The sequence below is a fragment of the Oncorhynchus gorbuscha genome, linkage group LG10, assembly GCF_021184085.1.
Source record: "Oncorhynchus gorbuscha isolate QuinsamMale2020 ecotype Even-year linkage group LG10, OgorEven_v1.0, whole genome shotgun sequence".
Classification (NCBI taxonomy): Eukaryota; Metazoa; Chordata; class Actinopteri; order Salmoniformes; family Salmonidae; genus Oncorhynchus; species Oncorhynchus gorbuscha.
In genome coordinates, this window is record NC_060182.1 from 67309245 (window position 1) to 67331009 (window position 21765).

At 41.2% G+C, this 21765-nt stretch overlaps 2 protein-coding genes across 7 annotated transcripts; both read left to right on the plus strand.

Annotated features, from left to right (window-relative positions):
- Positions 1–186: 186 nt before the first annotated feature.
- On the plus strand, positions 187–3125 carry zbtb8os (zinc finger and BTB domain containing 8 opposite strand). Of its 3 annotated transcripts, none has more exons than XM_046364526.1 (7): positions 221–432; positions 785–809; positions 1102–1223; positions 1459–1541; positions 1928–1980; positions 2265–2301; positions 2543–3125. In XM_046364526.1, the coding sequence occupies exons 1-7, from the start codon at positions 351–353 to the stop codon at positions 2627–2629; spliced, it is 489 nt and encodes a 162-aa protein (XP_046220482.1). In that variant the 5' UTR covers positions 221–350; the 3' UTR covers positions 2630–3125. The 3 variants fall into 3 exon arrangements, with proteins under 3 accessions (XP_046220484.1, XP_046220482.1, XP_046220483.1); XM_046364527.1 differs by having other exon boundaries at positions 341–449; XM_046364528.1 differs by lacking the exon at positions 1928–1980 and having other exon boundaries at positions 187–432.
- A 7769-nt stretch (positions 3126–10894) lies between these two features.
- LOC124046390 (KH domain-containing, RNA-binding, signal transduction-associated protein 1-like) lies at positions 10895–19366 on the plus strand. 4 transcript variants are annotated; one of them, XR_006841005.1, is made up of 11 exons: positions 10895–11257; positions 13906–14033; positions 14330–14446; positions 14562–14708; positions 14884–15026; positions 15121–15394; positions 15638–15714; positions 16118–16176; positions 16372–17965; positions 18392–18452; positions 18853–19366. XR_006841005.1 is itself a non-coding variant. In XM_046366718.1 (9 exons), the coding sequence occupies exons 1-9, from the start codon at positions 11125–11127 to the stop codon at positions 16476–16478; spliced, it is 1182 nt and encodes a 393-aa protein (XP_046222674.1). In that variant the 5' UTR covers positions 10895–11124; the 3' UTR covers positions 16479–17440. The 4 variants fall into 4 exon arrangements, 1 of the variants encoding a protein (XP_046222674.1); XR_006841004.1 differs by having other exon boundaries at positions 16372–16542; XR_006841006.1 differs by having other exon boundaries at positions 14887–15026; positions 16372–16542.
- The last annotated feature ends 2399 nt before the right edge of the window (positions 19367–21765 follow it).

The window sequence follows — 21765 nt, forward strand, 5'->3', positions numbered from 1 at the left end:
TAGCAAAATGTTGGCAGAGTGGTTAATGTTATTGGTTAGGTTTAAAATAAAAAATTGGGGGGTGGGGGTGTTTTGGCTCCGTGGCTGTGGTAACTAGTGACGACACAGCAAAAGCGATATTTTTACCCCGCATTATTTCATTTCGGGGATCTTTATTATCCACCCGCACAGTAGGTGGCGGAATACACATATAATTGATGCGAACCCCATTATATCAAAGAAGTAGACGGCGAGCAATCTTTGGTACCTGATTGGTCACTACACTGACAATACTTCCTGAAACAATCCATGTTGCAACAGCAAGTATACGTTTCAGTAGTTTAGGGTTCAAATCAACGAAATAAATCACAATGGATGATCGTGAGCTTGATCTCACCGAGTCACAGAAAGATACCAAGTCGAAATACCCGGCGATCAACAAGAAGTATGAATGTGAGTTGCGAACTTGTGTAGGTAATCTGTTATGAACATGCTTGATGACAAGCTATACTTACATTTTTCGCTAGTTAGCTTGCTTTGGCCTGATTTGAGATTGTTTACCAGGTAGTACATGAATGGGTTTCTGTTAAAATGATCAGTGGAAGAGTATCTTTAGTGGAGGAGACAGCTCTACCATCCGAAATTGCTTCATTGACACATTTATATTGTAGCCAGGCCTTGTAGATTAATACCCTCACATATGGGATTGAATGTTTACCTATAGCCCACTCTACTTTATTGTAGTAACATGGGTTGAATAATTGATCTATCTATCTATTCATCTTGTAATTTTGATTCTCTCTAGATTTGGACCACACTGCTGATGTACAGTAAGTGGACTGACTACCCATGAACCACAGCAACTGCTGCTCCTACCCTTAACTGTGGTGGTTACACCTTTATTGCGAAATCCCCAAAGCCTACCTGATAATGCAGAGCAGCGATCTGTAACTTGACCGTACGGAGTGGCTTCCAACTTGGCACACACTGGTTGACTCAACGTTGTTTTCACGTCATTTCAATTAAATTACATTGAACCAACGTGGAATAGACGTTGAATTGACGTCTGTGCCCAGTGGGTTTGTCTTGCATCTGTATCATAACTCTTATGTATGTTCCTAGGCTCCACTCTTGGGGAGACTCTCTGGAGGAGGCCTTTGAGCAGTGTGCCATGGCAATGTTTGGGTATATGACAGATACAGAGACAGTGGAGCCCATTGACACAGTAGAAGTGGAGTCAGAAGGTGAGATGGAATAACAGACTGAAAACAGGCATAATACTCATAGGGACAGTACATGTCTAGAGTAGATTATGGGGGACCAGTATGGGGGGGGGGTGTATGCACTCACTAATGTAAGTCACTCTGGATAATAGTTTCTGCTAAATGACAAATGTAATGTAAATATGTTTCATATGGGTCAATATTTTACTTACCATTGCATTGAATACTTTCTTATGTCTGTTTGTTTCCTGATCAGGTGATGACATGGAATCTCTTCTCTTCCACTTCCTAGATGACTGGTTATTCAAATTCAGTGCAGATCTTTTCTTCATTCCTAGAGTAAGGGCCTTCAACGTATTAATTCCAGTGAGGCTTCATGGAGCTCACTCTCTTTCTCCTACCCCCATCAATAGATGTATAGATTTCTTGGTGCCTGTATGTATAATTGTAAGATGTCAAAGGAGCATGCACAGAATTGCATTGCAAAAAAAATGTGGGTTTGAAACCTGATTACAACTGGAAGATAACATATCATTACATTTACCAGAAGTGTTTATTTATCTTGTATCCCTTACAACACAGTTCATTACCAAAGCGCTATTGTTTGCTTCAAATAGCTCATGCATCAAATGTAATAAGCTTTCAAAAAGATATCATGGCAACTACCAATTTCATTTAACAGTTACAATAATAAGGTATTGCCTAACTTAATGTATGTCTTCTAGGAGGTTAAAGTTTTGCACATTGACAGGATGCACTTCAAAATCCGCTCCATTGGGTAAGTTGATCTAAAGTTACACGTCAGGATTTAGTTTTTGCGCACTAGGTGGTGCTAATTTATACTCGCATGTGATTGATCATTGACTTTTGAGCCATGACATTACTCCTAGATGAAACAGTCTGAGGGGATATGGTGGGTTGGTTTTAGTTGGAACATTCTACCCCTGAGAAAGACAAGGCTTGCATGTTATCATTACTTCCTCCTCCAGTTCCTATGTCTGGAGTTCTGGTTCATTCTCAGCTTCCCTCCATGGCTCACATTGTTTTCCTCTGCTGTTGTAGGTGGGGAGAAGAGTTCAACTTGGTCAAGCATCCACAGGTGAGCGAACTGAGAGAGGTCTGCTGTCTGACTCCCTCCTGGCCATAAGGCATAATTACGGTTTATGACCTGATGAAGATTGTTTATCCAACTGGTTGTGATATGTATTCTGTTACTGAAATATTATACTACATACATGATTAGTAGGCATAGTTTGTTTTCATTGATTCCGGAGTCATCTGATTACAATAGTTTGTATTTTTGAAAGTGTCACTTAAATATGCGTATATTGTCCCTAAAGGGGACAGAAGTGAAGGCCATCACTTACTCAGCCATGCAGATCCATGACATCGACAAGCCCGAGATCTTTGCCATCATTGACATCTGAGGATACTACTACTGAGAAACTGTCTCAGAAGGGAACAGGACAATAGAAACAAACCTATATGTGCCTGTGTGATTGGACAATTGATTTAGGGCAACAGCATAGGCTTTAGAACTGGATGAGTGAAGTGTAATATTTCCCTGAATTTGAATTGTTTACAGACAGATATCCAGAGAGCAGCAAACATCAGCAGCTGCAGAGTAACTGCTTAAGATACACTACATGACCAAAAGTATGTGGACACCTGCCCGTCAAACATCTCATTCTAAAAATAACGGGCATTAATATGGAGTTGGTCCCCCCTTTGTTGCTATAACAGCCTCCACTCTTCTGGGAAGGTGGCATAATCCCTGAGCCAACTAGATGAAAATAATGTTGATGTGCCCTTGAGCAAGGCACTTAACCCTAGTTGCCCCTGTCAGTCGCTCTGGATAAAGTGTCTGCTAAATGACAAACATTTAAAGGCTTTCCACTAGATGTTGGGACATTGCTTCGGGTACTTGCTTCCATTCAGCCACAAGAGCGTTAGGGAGGTCGGGTACTGATGTTGGGCGATTAGGCCTGGCTCGCAAGTCGGCGCTTCAATTCATCCCAAAGGTGTTTGATGGGTTTGTGGTCAGGGCTCTTCAGGCCAATCAAGTTCTTCCACACTGATCTTGACAAACAATTTCTGTATGGACCTTGCTTTGTGCACAGGTGCATTGTCATGCCTAAACAGGAAAGGGCCTTCCCCAAATTGTTACCACAAAGTTGGAAGCACAGAATTGTCTAGAATGTATGCTGTAGCGTTAAGACTTCCCTTCACTGGAATTAAGTGCCCAGCCTGAACCATTATTCCTCCTCCACCAAACTATAGAACAGTGTGTTCTATATCGAGGCAGGTAGCGTTCTCCCTGCATTCGCCCAACCCAGATTCGTCTGTCGGATTGCCAGTTGGTGAAGCGTCACTCCAGATAATGCGTTTCCAATGGCGGCGAGCTTTACACAACTCCAGCCGACAACTGGCATTGTGCATGGTGATCTAAGGCATGTGTGCGGCTACTTGGCCACGGAAACTCATTTCAGCTCCCGACGAACACTTCTTGTGCTGACGTTGCTTCCAGAGGCAGTTTGGAACTCGGTAGTGAGTGTTGCAACCGAGGACAGACGATTTTTACGTGCTTCAACACTCGGTGGTCCCGTTCTGTGAGCTTATGTGGCCTACCACTGCTAGACGTATCCACTTCACAATAACAGCATTTGACTGGGGCAGCTCTAGCAGGGCAGAAATTTGACGAACTGACTTGTTGGAAAAGGTGGCATCCTATGACGGTGCCACGTTGAAAGTCACTGAGCTCTTTATTAAGGCCATTCTACTGCCACTGTTTGTCTATGGAGATTGCATGGCTGTGTGTTCAATTTTATACACCTGTCAGCAACGGATGTGGCTGAAATAGCCGAATCCACTAATTTGAAGGGGTGTCCACATACTTTTCTATATATAGTGTAAGTCACCTGGCTCTGCTCATAAGTGCTCTGAGCGGTATTGATTGAGGAATGCCAATAATTAAGGTTTTTATTGTTATTTTTAAGGATCACAAATTAATCCAAAACGTGTCAAGAGACAGAATCATCTAAAACAATCTGTTACGAAGATGGCACAATAATGAATGTACTTGTAGGGATTCTTTTTTTAATTTTTTATTGTTGAGAGACCGTGCAGGGGCATTGACAGTTTTTTTGTTGTCATATGTACTGTATTTGTACAGCTAGATATTTATTTAAGCATTTCAGGTGCCACACCTCTCAGATTAAAAATGATTAAAAATTCATTAAACAATCCAGGCTGGGATCCACCCCATCACAGACAAATGCAGTGCTTTGGCCAAGATGTTTCATACTGATTGAATCAAACACACTAAGGCTTTTTCTGGAGAGTAACATACCTGAGTGAACATGTTAACTTTTGGTTTATATATTTTTTATTTTGAAATGGTGACTTTCAGGATTATTGTACAATATACACTACCGTTCAAAGTTTGGGGTCATTTAGACATGTCCTTGTTTTTTGAAAGAAAGGCACATTTTTGGTCCATTAAAATAACATAAAATTGATCAGAAATACAGTGTAGACATTGTTAATGTTGTAAATGACTATTGTAGCTGCAAACGGCCAATTTTTTTAAATGGAACATCTACATAGACGTACAGAGGCCCATTATCAGCAACCATCACTCCTGTGTTCCAATGGCATGTTGTGTTAGCTAATCCAAGTTTATAATTTTAAAAGGCTAATTGATCATTAGAAAACCATTTTGCAATTATGTTAGTACAGCTGAAAACTGTTGTCCTGATTAAAGAAGCAATAAAACTTGTCTTCTTTAGGCTAGTTGAGTATCAGCATTTGTGGGTTTGAGTACAGGCTCAAAATGGCCAGAAACAAAGAACTTTCTTCTGAAACTCATCAGTCTATTCTTGTTCTGAGAAATGAAGGCTATTCCTTGTGAGAAATTGCCAATAAACAGAATAGAAAAAGGAGTGGGTTGCCCCAGTGCACAACTGAGCAAAGTACATTAGGGTGTCTAGTTTGAGATACAGACGCCTCGCAAGTACTCAACTGGCAGTTTAATTAAATAGTACCCACAAAACACCAACCTCAACGTCAACAGTGAAGAGGCGACTCCGGGAAGCTGGCCTCCAAGGCAGAGTTGCAAAGACAAAGCCATATCTCAGACTGGCAAATAAAGCCTTAAGATGGGCAAAAGAACAGACACTGGACAGAGGAACTCTGCCTAGAAGGCCAGCATCCTGGAGTCGCCTCTTCACTGTTGACGTTGAGACTGGTGTTTTGCCACCCCACATTCCTGCACTACAAATGCTGACCCAGTACGTCCTGTCCTTGGATCTTTTGAACCATCTGTGTAAATGGCTAAAAAATCCTGATGCACAGTATTTAGATGTCTCTTTAAACAGATCAGATGGATCAACACCTCCCTATCTTTCTGTAGTCTCTCCAACATTTCTAGATCAACTACTGGAGTCAGGAGTAGCCATACAGTCCCATCTCATTCATTTGGGTATTACCCACCCAAAGCTTGTGTTCTGTCTTCGCTGGGTCCATAGTTCCTCTACCCTTTCTGAACCCACCGATGTGGAAATACCAGCGCCCTGCTCTCTAGGAAGAAAGTTAGCCTCTCCGTAATCATACATTCCATAATCTTACATACGTGATGCTAAAGCTATTGGCCGATAGCTTGTTGGCCACGTTGGGTCTTTCCCTGTTTTCCAGATTGGTACCACTACTGCCTCCTTCCAGCTGCCTGGTAGTTTCCCCTCCTCCCACACTCTGTTGTACAACACCAATACCTTATCCAGTGCTTTTCTCTAAAATGGGCTAACATAGCATAACACATCTCATCTTTCCCAGGTGAAGGTAATTCAGCCTTACCTACCTCTGCCATGAAATGGTGCATTCAATGCATCATTTACATCCTCCCTCCTAACCAGCACACCGGGATGCTCTTCTCTCGTTCTCCCTCTCCTCCCACAAATTTGCTGAGCACTTGGACAAATGCTTTGGCCATCGTCTCTTCCTTCTCATCTGTTACTGCCACATTCTTTCCCCTCATCAACACTGGATAAACCCACTCCCTTCTGACCCCACTCATCCTCTTAATCATCCCCCACACTTCTCCCACAGGTGTTGCCCTTCCAATGGTGTCACAGAACCGATGCCAACATGGCCTCTTTGCCTGACGAATAGTTCTCCTCACTAGGGCATGGGCCTGCTTATACTGAATCAGATGTTGGAAGTTAAATGCCCTGTCCCTACTCCTCACCACAACCCCACACTCCTCTGTCCATCATGGGACTGCTTTCCTCATCCTTCCTGAACTCTTAAATACAGCCTCAGTAGCTGCCCCCACTAACGCTGTTCTCATCCAGTTATTCATACTATCCATATCCCCTCTCATATCCACCCAAGCCATCACCTGCTCACTCAGCTCCTGAAACTGATCCCAGGGCTACTCGGACGTGAGCGATGTGATCCTCCAAGGTAGCCGAGTAGACCAGGATGTCGTCGATATACACGACCACCTGGCGTCCAAGCATGTCCCGGAACGCCTCATTAACGAATGCCTTGACCACTGACGAAGCATTGGCTAAGCCAAATTGCATCACCAAGAACTCATAGTGACCAGACATTGTGCTAAAAGCTGTCTTCCATTCATACCCCTCCCGGATGCAGATGAGATTGTATGCACTCCGCAGGTCCAATTCGGTAAAGAACCGGGCACCGTGGAGCTGTTCGATGGCTACCGGCATCAACGGGAGAGGGTAACGGTACTTGGTGATTTCATTGAGTCCTCTGTAATCAATTCATGTGCATAACCATCCATCATTCTTGGCCACGAAGAAGAAATCTGCTGACGCAGGACATGCGGATGAAACCTTGTTGGAGTGCCTCATGGATGTACTCCTCCATAGCCTTGGTTTTCAGCCACCAACAGAGGGTAGATGCGTCTGCGTGGGGGCGCAGAGCCTACAAGCAGGTCGATGGCACAGTCCCAGGGGTGATGAGGGAGACAGGTGGCGTGTGTTATGGAAAATACCTCCCACAGGTCCTGGTTTACCTCCGGGATGTTGGGCTGAAGGGCAACCACAGGACTCTCAACCGACATGGAACCACAAGGGATGGAGAAGCAGTTCCTCCGGCATTCGGGTAAACAGTCTGATTTTCATCCTGAGATGGTGGGGTTGTGGCATTGAAGCCAAGGAGGAATTTGTGAGCTGGTGATGAAGAGGATGTTCTCCTGATGGATGGACACCATGGTGAGGGTTAGTGGTTTGGTGATGTGTGTGATGGTCTCGGAACCTAATGGCCGATTATCGAGGGCTTGAACCGGCAAAAGAGAGGATAGCGGGTATGAGGTCATGTTGAGAGAGAACCAAGGGTCTGGTCAATAAAGTTTTCTGCAGCACCGGAATCCACTAAGGCTGTAGAAACAGTACATGTCAACTAGTGTGATCGCCACCATTTTTTTTGCAACATTTACTTGGAGCCAACTCTGCAAATAGCCCTGCTGGGTGATTTAAAAAGTCATAGTCAATCCATCAATAATATAATAACACTCTTAGAAAAATTGTTTCTTTCATTTACAATCTGTAGAGACTATGAGAAAGGTTCAGAAACATCACAGCACAGTAGAAAATATGTCAGCTAGAAATTAAAACTGGATGGCCTTCTGAGATAGATGGGAGGGGTTAAGGGTAGCTGAAGACGGACTAAAAACAAAAGACAACTCATGTGAAATATGCTGCCTGTGAAATGTACTGTATGTAGAATGTACAGTTGAAGTCGGAAGTTTACATACACCGTAGCCAAATATATTTAAACTCAGTTTCACAATTCCTGACATTTAATCCTAGTAAAAAAATCCCTGTTTTAGGTCAGTTAGGATCACGACTTTATTTTAACAATGTGAAATGTCAGAATAAAAGTAGAGAGAACGATTTATTTAAGCTTTTATTTCTTTCACATTCCCAGTGGGTCAGACGTTTACATGCTACCAAATACTAATTGAGTGTATTGCCTTTCAAATTGTTTAACTTGGATCAAACGTTTTGGGTAGCCTTCCACAAGCTTCCCACAATAAGTTGAGTGAATTTTGGCCTATTCCTCCTGACAGAGCTTGTGTAATGGAGTCAGGTTTGTAGGCCTCCTTGCTCGCACACACTTTTTCAGTTCTTCCCACAACTTTTCTATGGGATTGAGGTCAGGGCTTTGTGATGGCCACTCCAATACCTTGACATTGTTGTCCTTAAGCCATTTTGCCACAACTTTGAAAGTATGCTTGGGGTCATTGTCCATTTGGAAGACCCATTTGTGACCAAGCTTTAATTAACTTCCTGACTGATGTCTTGAGATGTTGCTTCAATCTAGCCAACATTCTCCCTCCTCATGATGCTATCTTTTGTGAAGTACACCAGTCCCTCATGCAGCAAAGCACCCCCACAACATGATGCTGTCACCCCCATGCTTCACGGTTGGGATGGTGTTCTTCGACTTGCAAGCATCCCACTTTTCCTCCAAATATAACAATGGTCATTATGGCCAAACAGTTCTAGACCAGAGGACATTTACAATCTTTGTCCTCATGTGCAGTTGCAAACCGTAGTCTGGCTTTTTTATGGCTGTTTTGGAGCAGTGGCTTCTTCCTTGCTGAGTGGCCATTCAGGTTATGTCGATATAGGACTCGTTTTACTGTGGATATAGCTACTTTTGTACCTCTTTCCTCCAGCATCTTCACAAGGTCCTTTGCTGTTGTTCTGGGATTGATTTGCACTTTTCCACCAAAGTACATTCATCTCCAGGAGACAGAACGCGTCTCCATCCTGAGCAGTATGACGGCTGCGTGGTCCCATGGTGTTTATACTTCCCATGATGTCAAGCAAAGAGGTATGGAGTTTGAGGGTAGGCCTTGAAATACATCCCCAGGTACACCTCCAATTAACTCAATTGATGTCAATTAGCTTATCAGAAGCTTCTAAAGCCATGACATCACTTTCTGGAATTTTCCTAGCTGTTTAAAGAAGTCAACTTAGTGTATGTAAACTTCTGACCCACTGGAATTGAGATAAAGTGAATTATAAGTGAAATTATCTGTCTGTAAACAATTGTTGGAAAAATTACTTGTGTCATGCACAATGTAGATGTCCTAACCGACTTGCCAAAACTATAGTTTGTTAAAACAAGAATTTTGTGGAGTGGTTGAAAAACAAGCTTTAATGACTCCAGCCTATGTGTATGTAAACTTCCGACTTCAACTGTATAAGCTGGAAGTGGAAGCCTAAGTATTGTTCTCCATTAGTTTACTCCAATTAGGGAGAGGGTTGGTATGGTTAGAGAAACATAATAAAGAAGGAAAATACACTACATGACCAAAAGCATGTGGACACCTGCTTGTCAAACATCTCATTCAAAAATCATGGGCATCAATATGGAGTTGGTCCCCCATTTGCAGCAATAACAGCCTCCACTCTTCTGGGAAGGCTTTCCACTAGATGTTGAACCTTTGTTGCGGGTACTTACTTCCATTCAGCCACAAGAGCATGAGCAGGCCAGTCAAATTCTTCCACACCGATCTCCACCAACCATTTCTGTTTGGGCTTCACATTGTGCACGGGGTCATTGTCATGCTGAAACAGGAAAGGGCATTTCCCAAACTGTTGCCATAATGTTGGAAGCACAGAGTCTAGAATATCATTGTATGCTGTAGTTTTAAGATTTCCCATCACTGGAACTAAGGGGCCTAGCCCGAACCATGAAAAACAGTCCCAGATCATTATTTCTCATCCACCAAAATGTACAGTTGGCACTATGCGTTGGGGCAGGTAGCTTTCTCCTGGAATCCACCAAACCCAGATTTGTCTGTAAGACTGCCAGATCACTCTAGAGAACGCGAGTCCAATGGTGACGAGTTTTACACCACTCCAGACGACGCTTGGCATTGCGCATGGTGATCTTAGGTTTGTGTGCGGCTGCTCAGCCATGGAAACCCAATTTATGAAGCTCCCGAAGAACAGCTCTTGTGCTGACGTTTCTTCCAGAGGCAGCTTGGAACTTGGTAGTGAGTGCTGAAACCAAGGACAGATTATTTTTACGTGCTTCAGCACTTGGCGGTCCCGTTCTCACTCATCATTATTCACAATTCGTTCATGATTAATGGCAGGGCAGCATGGTAGCCTAGTGGTTAGAGCGTTGGACTAGTAACCAGAAGGTTGCAAGTTCAAACACCCCGAACTGACAAGGTACAAATCTGTCGTTCTGCCCCTGAACAGGCAGTTAACCCACTGACTTGCCTAGTTAAACAAAGGTAAAAAAATAAAGTAAGGTTAATCATGGTATCATCCACATGAATATACAAGTGCTCAGAAACAATAAAAGTGACTCCAAAATGATAAAATGACTGCCTAAAGATAGATCTTGTGATCCTAATTCAGTTTTGGTTGGGTGAAAGAAGAAGAAGACAAAATAAAACTATTGATGATGCATTTAGCCTTCGGCATACAGTTGCTCAGTTAGGCATCAGCTAATAAACAGATTTTTTCTTTAGAGACAAACCACAAAAAGGGATATTGTCAAGAAGTTTATTTTCCTGCCTTCTTGACCTCAATCTGGGACGAAATGAAAAGGTGTATGTTGTTGTCAGTTCAAAAACACTGTATCTTTAAATCCTCAAAGCAGCCTCGTTTCCGATGCATAAAAGCTGTGACGTATTTTTCTTATTTTTTTTGCACGAGAAGAACGTCGTCCATTCTACAAACCGTATTCATCCATAACCCGCTCTCTTTTAGCGGTGAAATACTGATAACGTGTAGCTAGTTGCCGGAGAATATTACGTTCGAAAACATAGCTGAGAACATCAAGCTGGTCAACTTGATTAAGTAGGCTGTTTTGGGACGCTCCCGACCGACTGGAAACCAAGTAAACGAAAACGTTACAGAACGTGAGCCACATGAGTTCTGACGCTAAGCCCGAGCCTAAAAAAGCCAAAATGGAGAATGAAAGCAAGTATCTCCCTGAGCTTCTGGCAGAAAAAGACAGTCTGGATTCTTCATTCACACATGCAATGAAACTTATATCTACAGGTAATATTTTACTCAAATATTTTGATTGGAGTGCACGTTTGTAGTGACTCCTTGAACTAGTTTGCTAGGTAACGCGTTAACTAGCTGGTGTAACTAAAAATATGACGATGGCTAGGCTAACGTAGCTAGCTAGCAGGTTACTGTTCTGATTGTAACGCTGTTAACACTTGTGGTTTCATCAACAAATTGTGTTGACCTAAACGATATGCTATTGGTTATAGATTCGATACAATGGGTTTTGCTAAACCCACAACCTATAGCCTAGTTAATTTGAGTTACGTTGTAAAAATGTAGGCCTTGTGTTGGACAACAATGGTTGCGGCGGGAAGAACGGCCTGTTAGCACGAGGCTCGAATGGAGGAGAAGCATGGCACAGAGTAGGATCGGTTAGGGACTCTAGGTATCTAGTTAGGTAACGAGGCTGTTATAACCTAGTACTTTTCCGTCCTGAAACTTAATGCATATGGAAGGCTGCTGCCGATTTTTTTTTCTCAAATGGAATAACATTTAGTAGTTAGGTTTCCATCCAATTGGCTACAGATTTGAGAATATTCTATAATTCTCACAAAAACAATGCATGTTTGCTTCAAATGTACTTGTTGCGAATCAAATTGTACGTGGATGTAGTCGACAACCATTTCTGCGGTTACATTCCCCATGCACCGAATATAATATCCTAGGTTAATGTGTTTACATCTGATTTTCAACTGTGGTTTTGTCCTACAAAAATGTATGATTATAAAGCAAATGTGCCCACTTATCATGACACGTGTGAGTTTATAGACAAAAGAGCGATATTTGTCAAAAGCCAGTCGAACTAGAATCAATCATCGAGTCGCTGGAATAAGACACTCTATTTATTGGAAAGTAACATCAAGCCCATCACCGTGCTAGTTCACCACCCTGTTAAATTCAGAATGACTTTTTAACTATGTAGCCTCGTGAACTGCACGCGTTCCCAAATAATATTGGGAGGACCGCACAACATCATTGCCTCCAAATTCACTTTGATATGATGGTTATGATATACATATTTACAGATAATTTTACTTACACAAAGATCCCACTGTCTATCATGTTTCAACTTTTGGGAAATTTACTGACCACTGTTTCCTCCAGGGCTTTCATGACATTATGTATGTTGCTTGCATAAAATGTTTGGCTGGAAAGTTTTTTTTTTAATCGTCAAATTGGTTTTTCATCATCAGAACCTGTCATCTGACGATCACGTTTGCTTGCTGCTTTTCTCTTAACAGTAGCTAGTTTTATGAACTAGGGCTGCTTATTTGTTTGTGCTACTAAAATGTGTAGTTGTATGATTCCTCACTAAACAAGCATAAAAAATACCCCCCCCAATGTAATCCATAGAACTACCATTTGGAGGAAGAATTTGCCATCTGTATCTAAAAGCGTAATTGTAAATAATTAATCAGGTGGCATATTTATGCCATTTTAGCCTTATCAAGGTCTTGTCCGTGTTCCATATGTAGGTGCTACAAAACAAAAATGTGGTGTCATATAAAGCATTACAGCTTGCTCTGTAATCTAAGTAATATATTTTCCAATAACAATTTCGTACATTAATTTAAATTTCGTACATTGATTTATTAATTGACAAGTATAAACATCAGTATTGAGGAATTACATTTTTATGTGTATATATATGTATTTGAACACAATATACTCTATGAGCATATTACAGTTCTGAAATTGGCATAGTAGGTAACAAATCAGAGCCCTCCTTTACTTGCATCCTGCAATAAAAAAAATTTTTTAAAACTAGCACCCACTTTATTTGATATCCATCCCAACTACATTGAATCTCAGTTAATGTTTACTCATGCAAGTCACTTAGAATTTTACTACATTTTACAGCTGGATTCCTGAATTTATTTTGGGAGTAGCTTCATATGTTGCACTTTTGAAATTGGTAGTAGACAGCAGCTAGCTTGTACATCTGTGGGCCCACATTTTTGGTATGTCTGCTACAAAGTTACTGTGCAATGGCAATGCTGTAGGCAGGACATTGTTACAATATGTTGGAACCTCTGCCAGAGACCTCATGGCAGTCAGAATCTGAGCATTGTCCACAATGTCCAGTTGGCATGCCTTTTTAGTATAAGAAGATGGTTTCTGTAGTTAAGTGTCAGACCAGGTTATGAACGGTTTCATCCTGCTGCAGGGCCAGTTAACAGCTTGCTTGCAGTCTGCCTCTCCCCCAGAGCCAATTTTTACCCAGACAGTTCACCGCTGCCAGTCTGTTTCAAACTAAGCAGGGACATGCATTAAGATGAGTTTAGAATCTGTTTTGTGACCAAATTTGTTTTCTAGTTTGATCAGCCACTTTTTTGTCAATGATGTGAATTGTGGTGTGACTTGAGACCCGCCCACTACATTTTTTTTGTGGGGAAATGAGGGAGCTAGTATCATTAGATGACTTGTGTTTTATCTTACTACGCCAGGATTTTCTCTGGTAGTAGGCCTATGTATTGATGTAGCTATAATTACTCTACACTTTGATTATGACCAAGTTCTGCTAATTACTTGTAAATTATGAACATTTCATGTAGCTCTTGCACTGTTTATGTTCAGTCTGTGAGTGATAGTGATGTTAGTCAAACTAAAAAGCCATATTTTCTGTTATGTAGAGATAGAAAGGATTCAGAAAGGAGAGACAAAGAAAGAGACTGAAAGAGAAACTTACCTGGACCTGTTTACCACAAAGAACATCAAGGTCAAGGAACGTGTACTCATTCCAGTCAAACAGTACCCAAGGGTGAGTAAAGTTTTCTCTTGTACAATAGAAGCCGTCAGTTTGGGCCATTGCTTTTCATATGCGATTACATTAACGGCGGGGTTCATTCCTCTTCAATTATGTGTGCTGAAACTTCTTTCTCATATGTCTATTGCCACTGTCCCTTAGATGGGAAGGCAGCATGCTATAGATTCCAGGCATTGATACAGTATCTTCTGCAGCATATTATTGTGATCTAGGTTTCAATATCCCTGAATACAACAATCTCTGCACCAAGACCATTGAGTCTATTAGTGAACCCTTTTTTATTTCCACAGTTCAACTTTGTTGGTAAGATTTTGGGACCCCAGGGGAACACAATCAAGCGCCTCCAGGAGGAAACTGGAGCAAAGATCTCAGTATTGGGCAAAGGTTCCATGAGGGACAAGGTGAAGGTAAGAATGGAGGGAGAAGTTGACGGGGTACATGTGGAGAAGAGTCCTTTTGTAACAAACAGCGGTGATTGAATGTGCAGAATTCATTGTTAGTTTTTACGCTGTTGAATTTCAGGAGGAAGAGCTGAGAAAGGGTGGTGAGCCCAAATATGCTCATCTGGGCATGGAACTGCATGTCTTCATAGAGGTGTTTGCTCCTATACCTGAGGCATACCTGCGCATGGCTCACGCCATGGACGAGGTCAAGAAGTTCCTCATCCCTGTAAGTATCCCAGGGAGCTTCCTGCTTCAACCAACGCTATTTCAGGTTGTGATATATGGGCCTAGCTATTCGGTCTATGGTAACTTGTCAATGGTCCAAGATCTTCCATGCTACTGCCGTGTTATAATCTCAGACCTGTCATGTTAATGGAGCTACTCTCTTTACTCTTTATAAGCAGGACACCATGGATGGTATATGCCAGGATCAGTTCATGGAGATTGGCTACCTGAATGGCGGTCAAGATTCACAATCCAGGGGACGAGGGGGCCCTCCAGGCAGGGGCAGGGGAGCACCACCACCCAATTCAGTAGGAGCCAGGTAGGACTCGCAGTGCCTGACAACCCCTTACCTTTCAAGACCAAAAGCCTTCACAATCCTACAAAGTTTATTTCACTATGATTTATTTCTTCAGGGGGCGAGGAATGCTACCTCGTGGAGGAGCCCCTCGTGGAGGCACCCAACGTGGTGGAGCTTCCCGAGGAGGACCTCCCAGGGGTGGGTCGGCCAGAGGGGCTCCAGCTGGCCGAGGTGGACCCCCCTCTACACCTGCTAGAGGAGGCACTACACCCCGTTCCAGACCACCCACCCCAGGGACACCAAGGATGCTCCCGTCCCCAGCCCACTCCCACCAGCAGCACCAGCACCAACATGCCCCACCACCCAAGGCTGAGGCCTACAATGAATATGTAAGTCAAACCACTCAATTGTTAAGTCATTGGGTTCTATACCTACTTTCTTTCAGAACTGAAGAGCTGTCAGTTTAACATTTTATTGTCTATTCACCATGGGTGACAGGTCACTTCATTCATGGGTTTAAGCCCCATCTAGTCCACTTGACTGTTTTATTCAGACATGCTAGTAGCATTCTGTTTTACATGTACCTCGTCATTCTGTGGTAATAGTGGTGTGTGTTGTCTTCATTTCCCCAGCCTGCCTATGAAGAAAGCTACGCTGAGCCTGCATATGAAGGTTATGACAACTATTACAGTCAACAACCTCCACAAGCGTAAGTATTTCTCATAATATAATGGTTAAAACAATGACGTGGCCAATCCTCAGTAGAAGATTGTAATAGCAGACTTTTTTTACCCCAGCATTTTGCGTTTGAATTGTCATAGGAAATATTGAGGTCAAGATGGTTAGGCTGGATTTCAGCAGCCAACCCAGCCTCTCTGGTTCAGAGGTGATGGGTTAAATGCAGAAGACACGTTTCTGTTGAATGCGTTGTTGTGCAACTGACTCGGTATCCCGCTTTCCCTAGTGATTTCAATTTCTGGAAACTATTGTAATTAAGCTGATATATTGTGCCATGTTTTCAAGTTAATGCTTTGGGGCCCCAGACATTTTACCCGTGCAATATTCAATGTAGTATCAGTCTGTCTCAAAAGGCTCTGACGTTCTCTTCGCAGGGACACAGAGTACTATGACTACGGACATGGAGAGGCTCAGGAGGCTTATGAACCCTATGGTAAGATGGCAATAAATTAATGGTCTAAGTAAATATTTTTTCATACATTTTCAAATAATGAAACTGACATTGTTGGTCCAAACTGGTCCTGTGTCCATGTGTTGTACTCTGTTGTGACATATTTGACCACCACTCTTTTTGTCACACTGCATGTATCCAAACATTGACCAAGGCTTGGTGGTTTTTTCTCTGTAGCCCAAGATGATTGGGAGGGTTCCTGGTCCTCCACTGGAGGCAAAGCCCCTCCAGCGAGGCAGGATAAGAGGGGGGCCTACAGAGAGCATCCATACGGAAGATACTGAACAGTCTCCGGTAGAGGGTTGCCATGGCAACTGTCTCCCATTGTAACTCACTTAACTCTCCAAAGTAATTTCCCTAAATGTTTTTCTTTTAAATTTTCTGTAGTTTTTTTGTTTTTTAATGATTTGAGAGCAGGACAACTGGATGTATCGTATCGGGTGGGCGTAGCAAGCGAATGCAAGGATTTGGATAATACGTTATCATTCAATGTTTCCACTGCATCATTGACAGTTTTAAGATCTAATTTAATGGTTACTTAGAGAAACGTGATACCTTGTATAGTGTTAAATGTTATTTTGAAGGTTTGTTTCAGTTTGTCTTGAAATGATTTGTGGCAGTTGCAGTCTCATTTAGGCTGCATTTCTAAAGTATTTTTTAGCTAAAACTTGATTAATGACGTCAATGTAACATCGGCAACTAGATTAAGAATATATGGGGAAGAACCAAAATAATTTTCTAGAAAAATCATTTTTGCAGAAACTAACATTCCCTATAGAGGCATAGATTTCAATGTTTTTTTTTTCTTAGGGTTTTGAAATCTAGCCTTATTAGATACTGAGACAGTCTGTCCTAAAATATCTCCTTTAAGTATTTTCAATTCGACTTGGTTGTAAGTACATTCTACTTTAGATAACTTTTGCTTGGCTTACTTTGGTCTACATCTTATTGGGCTGACTTTGATAGAAATGCTGATAAATTACTCACTTTGAGTGGTTCTACAAGAATTTGGACATGGTCCTCACATGGTCTTCATGTAAGGGAAAACTGCAGCCATCTCAATATTATATGCATACACTTAAGAAAGTTCTGTATATTGCTTTCTAAAGTTGTGCCGTCTCCAAAATGCATAGTGCTACGTACATGTGTACTCTTGCCTAAATAGGATACTAAATATATCCAAAAAAATGTTTCTCTGCAGTGCGTTGTATCAATAAAGCCTAATTTGTTTTGTTTTTTTATCAAACTAAACCTGGTATTTTGCTTTTGTTGTATAGTAATGCCTTCCACTTCTAATAAAACTGATTCTCGTTGAGGATTTTCACAAAACTCCTAAACAATCACCAGAATATTGTATGTACATAGGAGACAAAAGCAACCAAAAAGAACATCTGCTTTACTTTGATAAAGAGCACGTCCTCTTCATCTCTCTGTATTAAAAAGGATCTAGAAGAGACTCGTTATGTCACCTAAAATAAAGATGGTACCTTAATCAAGGTAATGTATTTCCAAATACTTCGCTTGAGAAGGGTATAGTGCTTGGACTTGTAGTATTTGAAATCAATCGTTACAACGGAACATTTCCTCAAGCTTCCAAATGAGCCATGTATTTTTAGTCCTTTGAAGTAACTGATTTTCAACCGTATTTACAATCAAGCTTGCAGGGATCTTACTTGACTTTGATGCAAAGTCATGCTGGCTGGTTTTATTAAAGAAAAATATCGCAGTGCAGAGGAGAGGATGCTAAAAGCCAAAAGATCACGTCAAGAAGGTAAAACTAACCCCAACTGTCATTTGTTAGATATTTTTTGTCTTATGCTCAAAATGCTAGAACCTGCTAGTCAACCCAAACCAGTTGTCCAAAACTGCGTGACTGAAAAATATGTCTCAAATAAAATAGCTGTACAAAATTATTAGAAATGATTGTAATGCAACTCTTGCTAAAATTGAACGCAGTTTATGGTCCAATCATTTAAAATGCCTTCTGCCTTTTTTAAATTTTAGAATACTGTTAAAATGTTCAGCATTTGTAGCAATCTTTAAGTCATGGTTACAAAAAATAAATTGACAACCTCAGCTTGAGTTGCATGACTTTTGCAGTGAAATATTAGTTTTGCATGAATGATTGTCCAACTTAAACTACATGTAGTTGTCAACAGCACTTGCACATGGGTCTCATTTGTATTTCTGTCCCCAGGTATTCTGAGTTAGTCCTTCTGGGTTTGAAAGGCATTGGACTTGAGCTGAATGTCCTCATGGTAAGTATTCTCTTAAGCAATATGTAATTTAAAAATGCTCAAGCTGCTACAGCATTTGTTTTGACTATTAATAAAATAAAACTGATGAAATCAAGAATGACCCAAGTCTGCCAACTGAGTGTTCCTCAGATTCTACATTTGCTTGTTGAATTTAGCCAGAAAGTGCTTAGTCCCCTTCACAACCAACTGCAAGGTTTTTGAATAGACCCTCGGGCTGACTTTTGTCCGTCTCTAGTAGAAAATCAAACCAGGGTTGTGATGTAGTACTTTCTGGTGGACTGGAGGAAATGTTGGGTTTTTCCCCAATGATATTTTATAAAGGTTTACCTCAATCTGTCACTTTGAGAAGTGCTCTGTTTTCATGCCGTGTGACTGAATTAAAAAAATGTATTTTCAACAGGTATAATCCTGTGAAAGGCCTTAGACTGCACTGATAAAAGGCTCCTGGCAGTCTGGCGTTGTTGGGGATTTAAATGTCTGGACTGCCATGGTTTCTTTCGCTTGAGATTCAACAGTTTGTTAGAAATGATGATAAAAGAATGAGCTCGTTCCATCACTTCAGCATAATGGCACTCCCTGGTATACAGTTTATTCTCGCCCAGTCTCCAGAGAAATCAACATTAGGCCTACAGTGCATTCAACTTGAGTTGGGATGAAATCATGGTCTGGTTCCCGACAAAGCAGCTTGGCGAATGCTCCAAGAGTACAGTACGAGGAACTGAGTTGGTGTGTCATCTTCCTTTGGCTCCTGATAGATTTCCGTGACTAAACATTTTTTTTACTTCACTTTTTTTACATTTTTAAATATGTTGACATTTTGTGTATTTGTGAAAATGTAGTTGCCACAGGAAGTTCTTGGATGTTTTCTGTACAGACTTAATTTTATATATCTGAAATAAATCCCAATATCCTGACTGCTGTTTCTTAATTGTGTTGGTACAGGTGTTTTGTGGCTCATAAAAGGTCAATTCTTCAGCTACCTTCATTATTATATTTAAATATAGCCTTGGTTACTGTATATATGGACAGACAAATCTTATCATGGGCCTAATCTCTTCCCTTACTAAATAAACACCATCTCTCTGGGTACCAGGTGTCTGGAATGGCAGCGTTGTGAGTGGTTGCTCTGCTCTGGTTTCTCGCGCTCTTATTTTCTGTTCACTGTGGGGAATCTGGGTAGTGATATCTGGCCCCATTCTGTAAGGAGTAAGGTGATAGACATACTATTGACAAAGGGGAGAAGGATAAAGGAATGTGATTTTAAGACGCTAGTTTACTGGAGCAGCGACCCTTTAGTTGGGACAAACGGGTAGCAACAAGTGAATGCTCAATGCAGCATCTAGTGAAGTTGTTGAACTCAATGGAGCATTTTAGTCGAGTAGTGGTGGAAGAAGTACCATGAGTCACCCAGTAAAGTACTACTTCAGTAAAAGTATTTGTTTTAAATCTACGTAAGTATCAAGTAAAACTGCAAATATTTTATGTTCCTTATTAAGCAAATCAGATCCCATTTGTTTAATTTCTGAAAGCCAGGGGCACAGTGCAACACACATACTAATGACGCATGTGTGTTTAGTGAGTCCGCCAGATCACAGGCAGATGGGATGACCAGGGATGTTCTTTTGATATGCGCATGAATTGGATCCTTTTCCTGTCCTGCTAAGCATTCAAAATGTATAGTACTTTTGGATAGTGGAAAATGTATATGTAGTAAAATGACATTTTCTTTAGGAATGTGGTCAAGTTAAAGTTGTCAAATATAAATGGTAAAGTAGATACCCCCCCCCCCCACAAAAAAAAATGACCTAAGTAAATATACTTTAAAGTACTACCTAAGTACTTTAAACCACTGCAGTTGAGACAGGTTGCTGAGACAATGCTCTTAGCAGTTGGAAAATATGGAGAGGAGGTCGCTAGACTGAAACAGCAGCAAATCAGTGCCTAGTGATTACAATTTTGGAGATCTGTGCAGAAGTATTCACGCAAGATTTGTGATCATATACAAATGTAGGCAATATTTTGACATTTTAGTAATGTTATAAATGTTTGGGCTTCTTGCAGTCAACAAATAATTTTAATTATGTTCCGGCCCCCTGACCATCCACTCAAGGATATTTTTTTTTAGGGTGATCTGATTTTAAAATCTATCAACATCAGAATATATGCACTAACAGATGGTTCATCCATTGTTGGCAGGCTGTATGTTATCTGACAATGAGAAAAGCTCCTGTTGTCATTGGGCTGAGCAGTCCCTTAGAGGGCTGAACCAGAGGGCACTTCAGCAGGATGGAAATAAACAGTGGGGAATCATCTGACCTTTTGAAAGGAATTAAAATATGTACATATCATTTAATCTGAGGCCAACCTTCCAAATGCATATGCTGTTCTGTCTTCAAGGTTGTCATCAATTCTCAAATTTTATTATCACCCCTGTGACCTCAAACGGCAAGCAATGCACAATGTCATTGTCAGATTGGATCGAGGCATTATCAGTTATTTGATTTCCTGAGGGTCATGGTCAGAAACAAAATGTTGCTGTTCCCACTGATAGCACACCTTTTTATTTTAAATATCAATGTGCCCCATGTGAGAACTTCAGGCAGTTAACTTATTACCATCCTTATTAACTGAAGAGTATTGCAAGTGCATGGTGAAATGCAGATTATTTGGGTTCAAGTTGACAACCTAAAAATAGTTAGAAATGGCTCTAAGGGACATGCTGCTGATTAGATTTGAGTAGATATTTCAAGCTAAAAGTTGAGGATTTATCTGGATTCAGAAGATTCATCAGTCACATGATGCACTTTTATGTAAATCTTATCCATTACCATAGATACAAATTAGGGAAACTGGTATGTATCCAATCCCCAGACCAACTAAATGCTGACACTTATAGGTGGGAAAAGAAATACAACATATCTATAAACAACTATTTGAATAGCTGTCAAAGAACTGGACAGGTGAAAATAAATTCCCAGGAGCCATCCACCACATTGCATTCACTTGTCCTGTCTTACCAGTGATTAATGAGAGGATGCAGGAACGCTTGAACATCTGTAGGTTGATGAGCGTGAGATGCAGATCTATGCGAAAGTACAGTCAATGAATTCATACATTGAACAATGTATACTAGGCCTACTTATGTTGATCTGATCATAACAGCAAAGCAATGTGAAGTTTATGGACTGATTTGTTTTATATAGGTCTGCTACTCGCGGTTTATGCAGTCACTTCATCCCTACCTACATGTAGAAATTACCTCTAACCTATATCCCCGCACACTGACTCGGTATATAGCCTTTAGTTTATTTGG

Bases quoted from the DNA above. Each gene is read 5' to 3' on its own strand.
- zbtb8os (XM_046364526.1), top strand. From the start codon at position 351: ATGGATGATCGTGAGCTTGATCTCACCGAGTCACAGAAAGATACCAAG. The intron at 433-784 runs GTGAGTTGCGAA...GATTCTCTCTAG, and splicing joins GATCAACAAGAAGTATGAAT to ATTTGGACCACACTGCTGAT. The intron at 2,302-2,542 runs GTGAGCGAACTG...TTGTCCCTAAAG, and splicing joins ACTTGGTCAAGCATCCACAG to GGGACAGAAGTGAAGGCCAT.
- LOC124046390 (XM_046366718.1), top strand. From the start codon at position 11,125: ATGAGTTCTGACGCTAAGCCCGAGCCTAAAAAAGCCAAAATGGAGAAT. The intron at 14,709-14,886 runs GTAAGTATCCCA...CTTTATAAGCAG, and splicing joins TCAAGAAGTTCCTCATCCCT to GACACCATGGATGGTATATG. The intron at 16,177-16,371 runs GTAAGATGGCAA...TTTTCTCTGTAG, and splicing joins GGAGGCTTATGAACCCTATG to CCCAAGATGATTGGGAGGGT.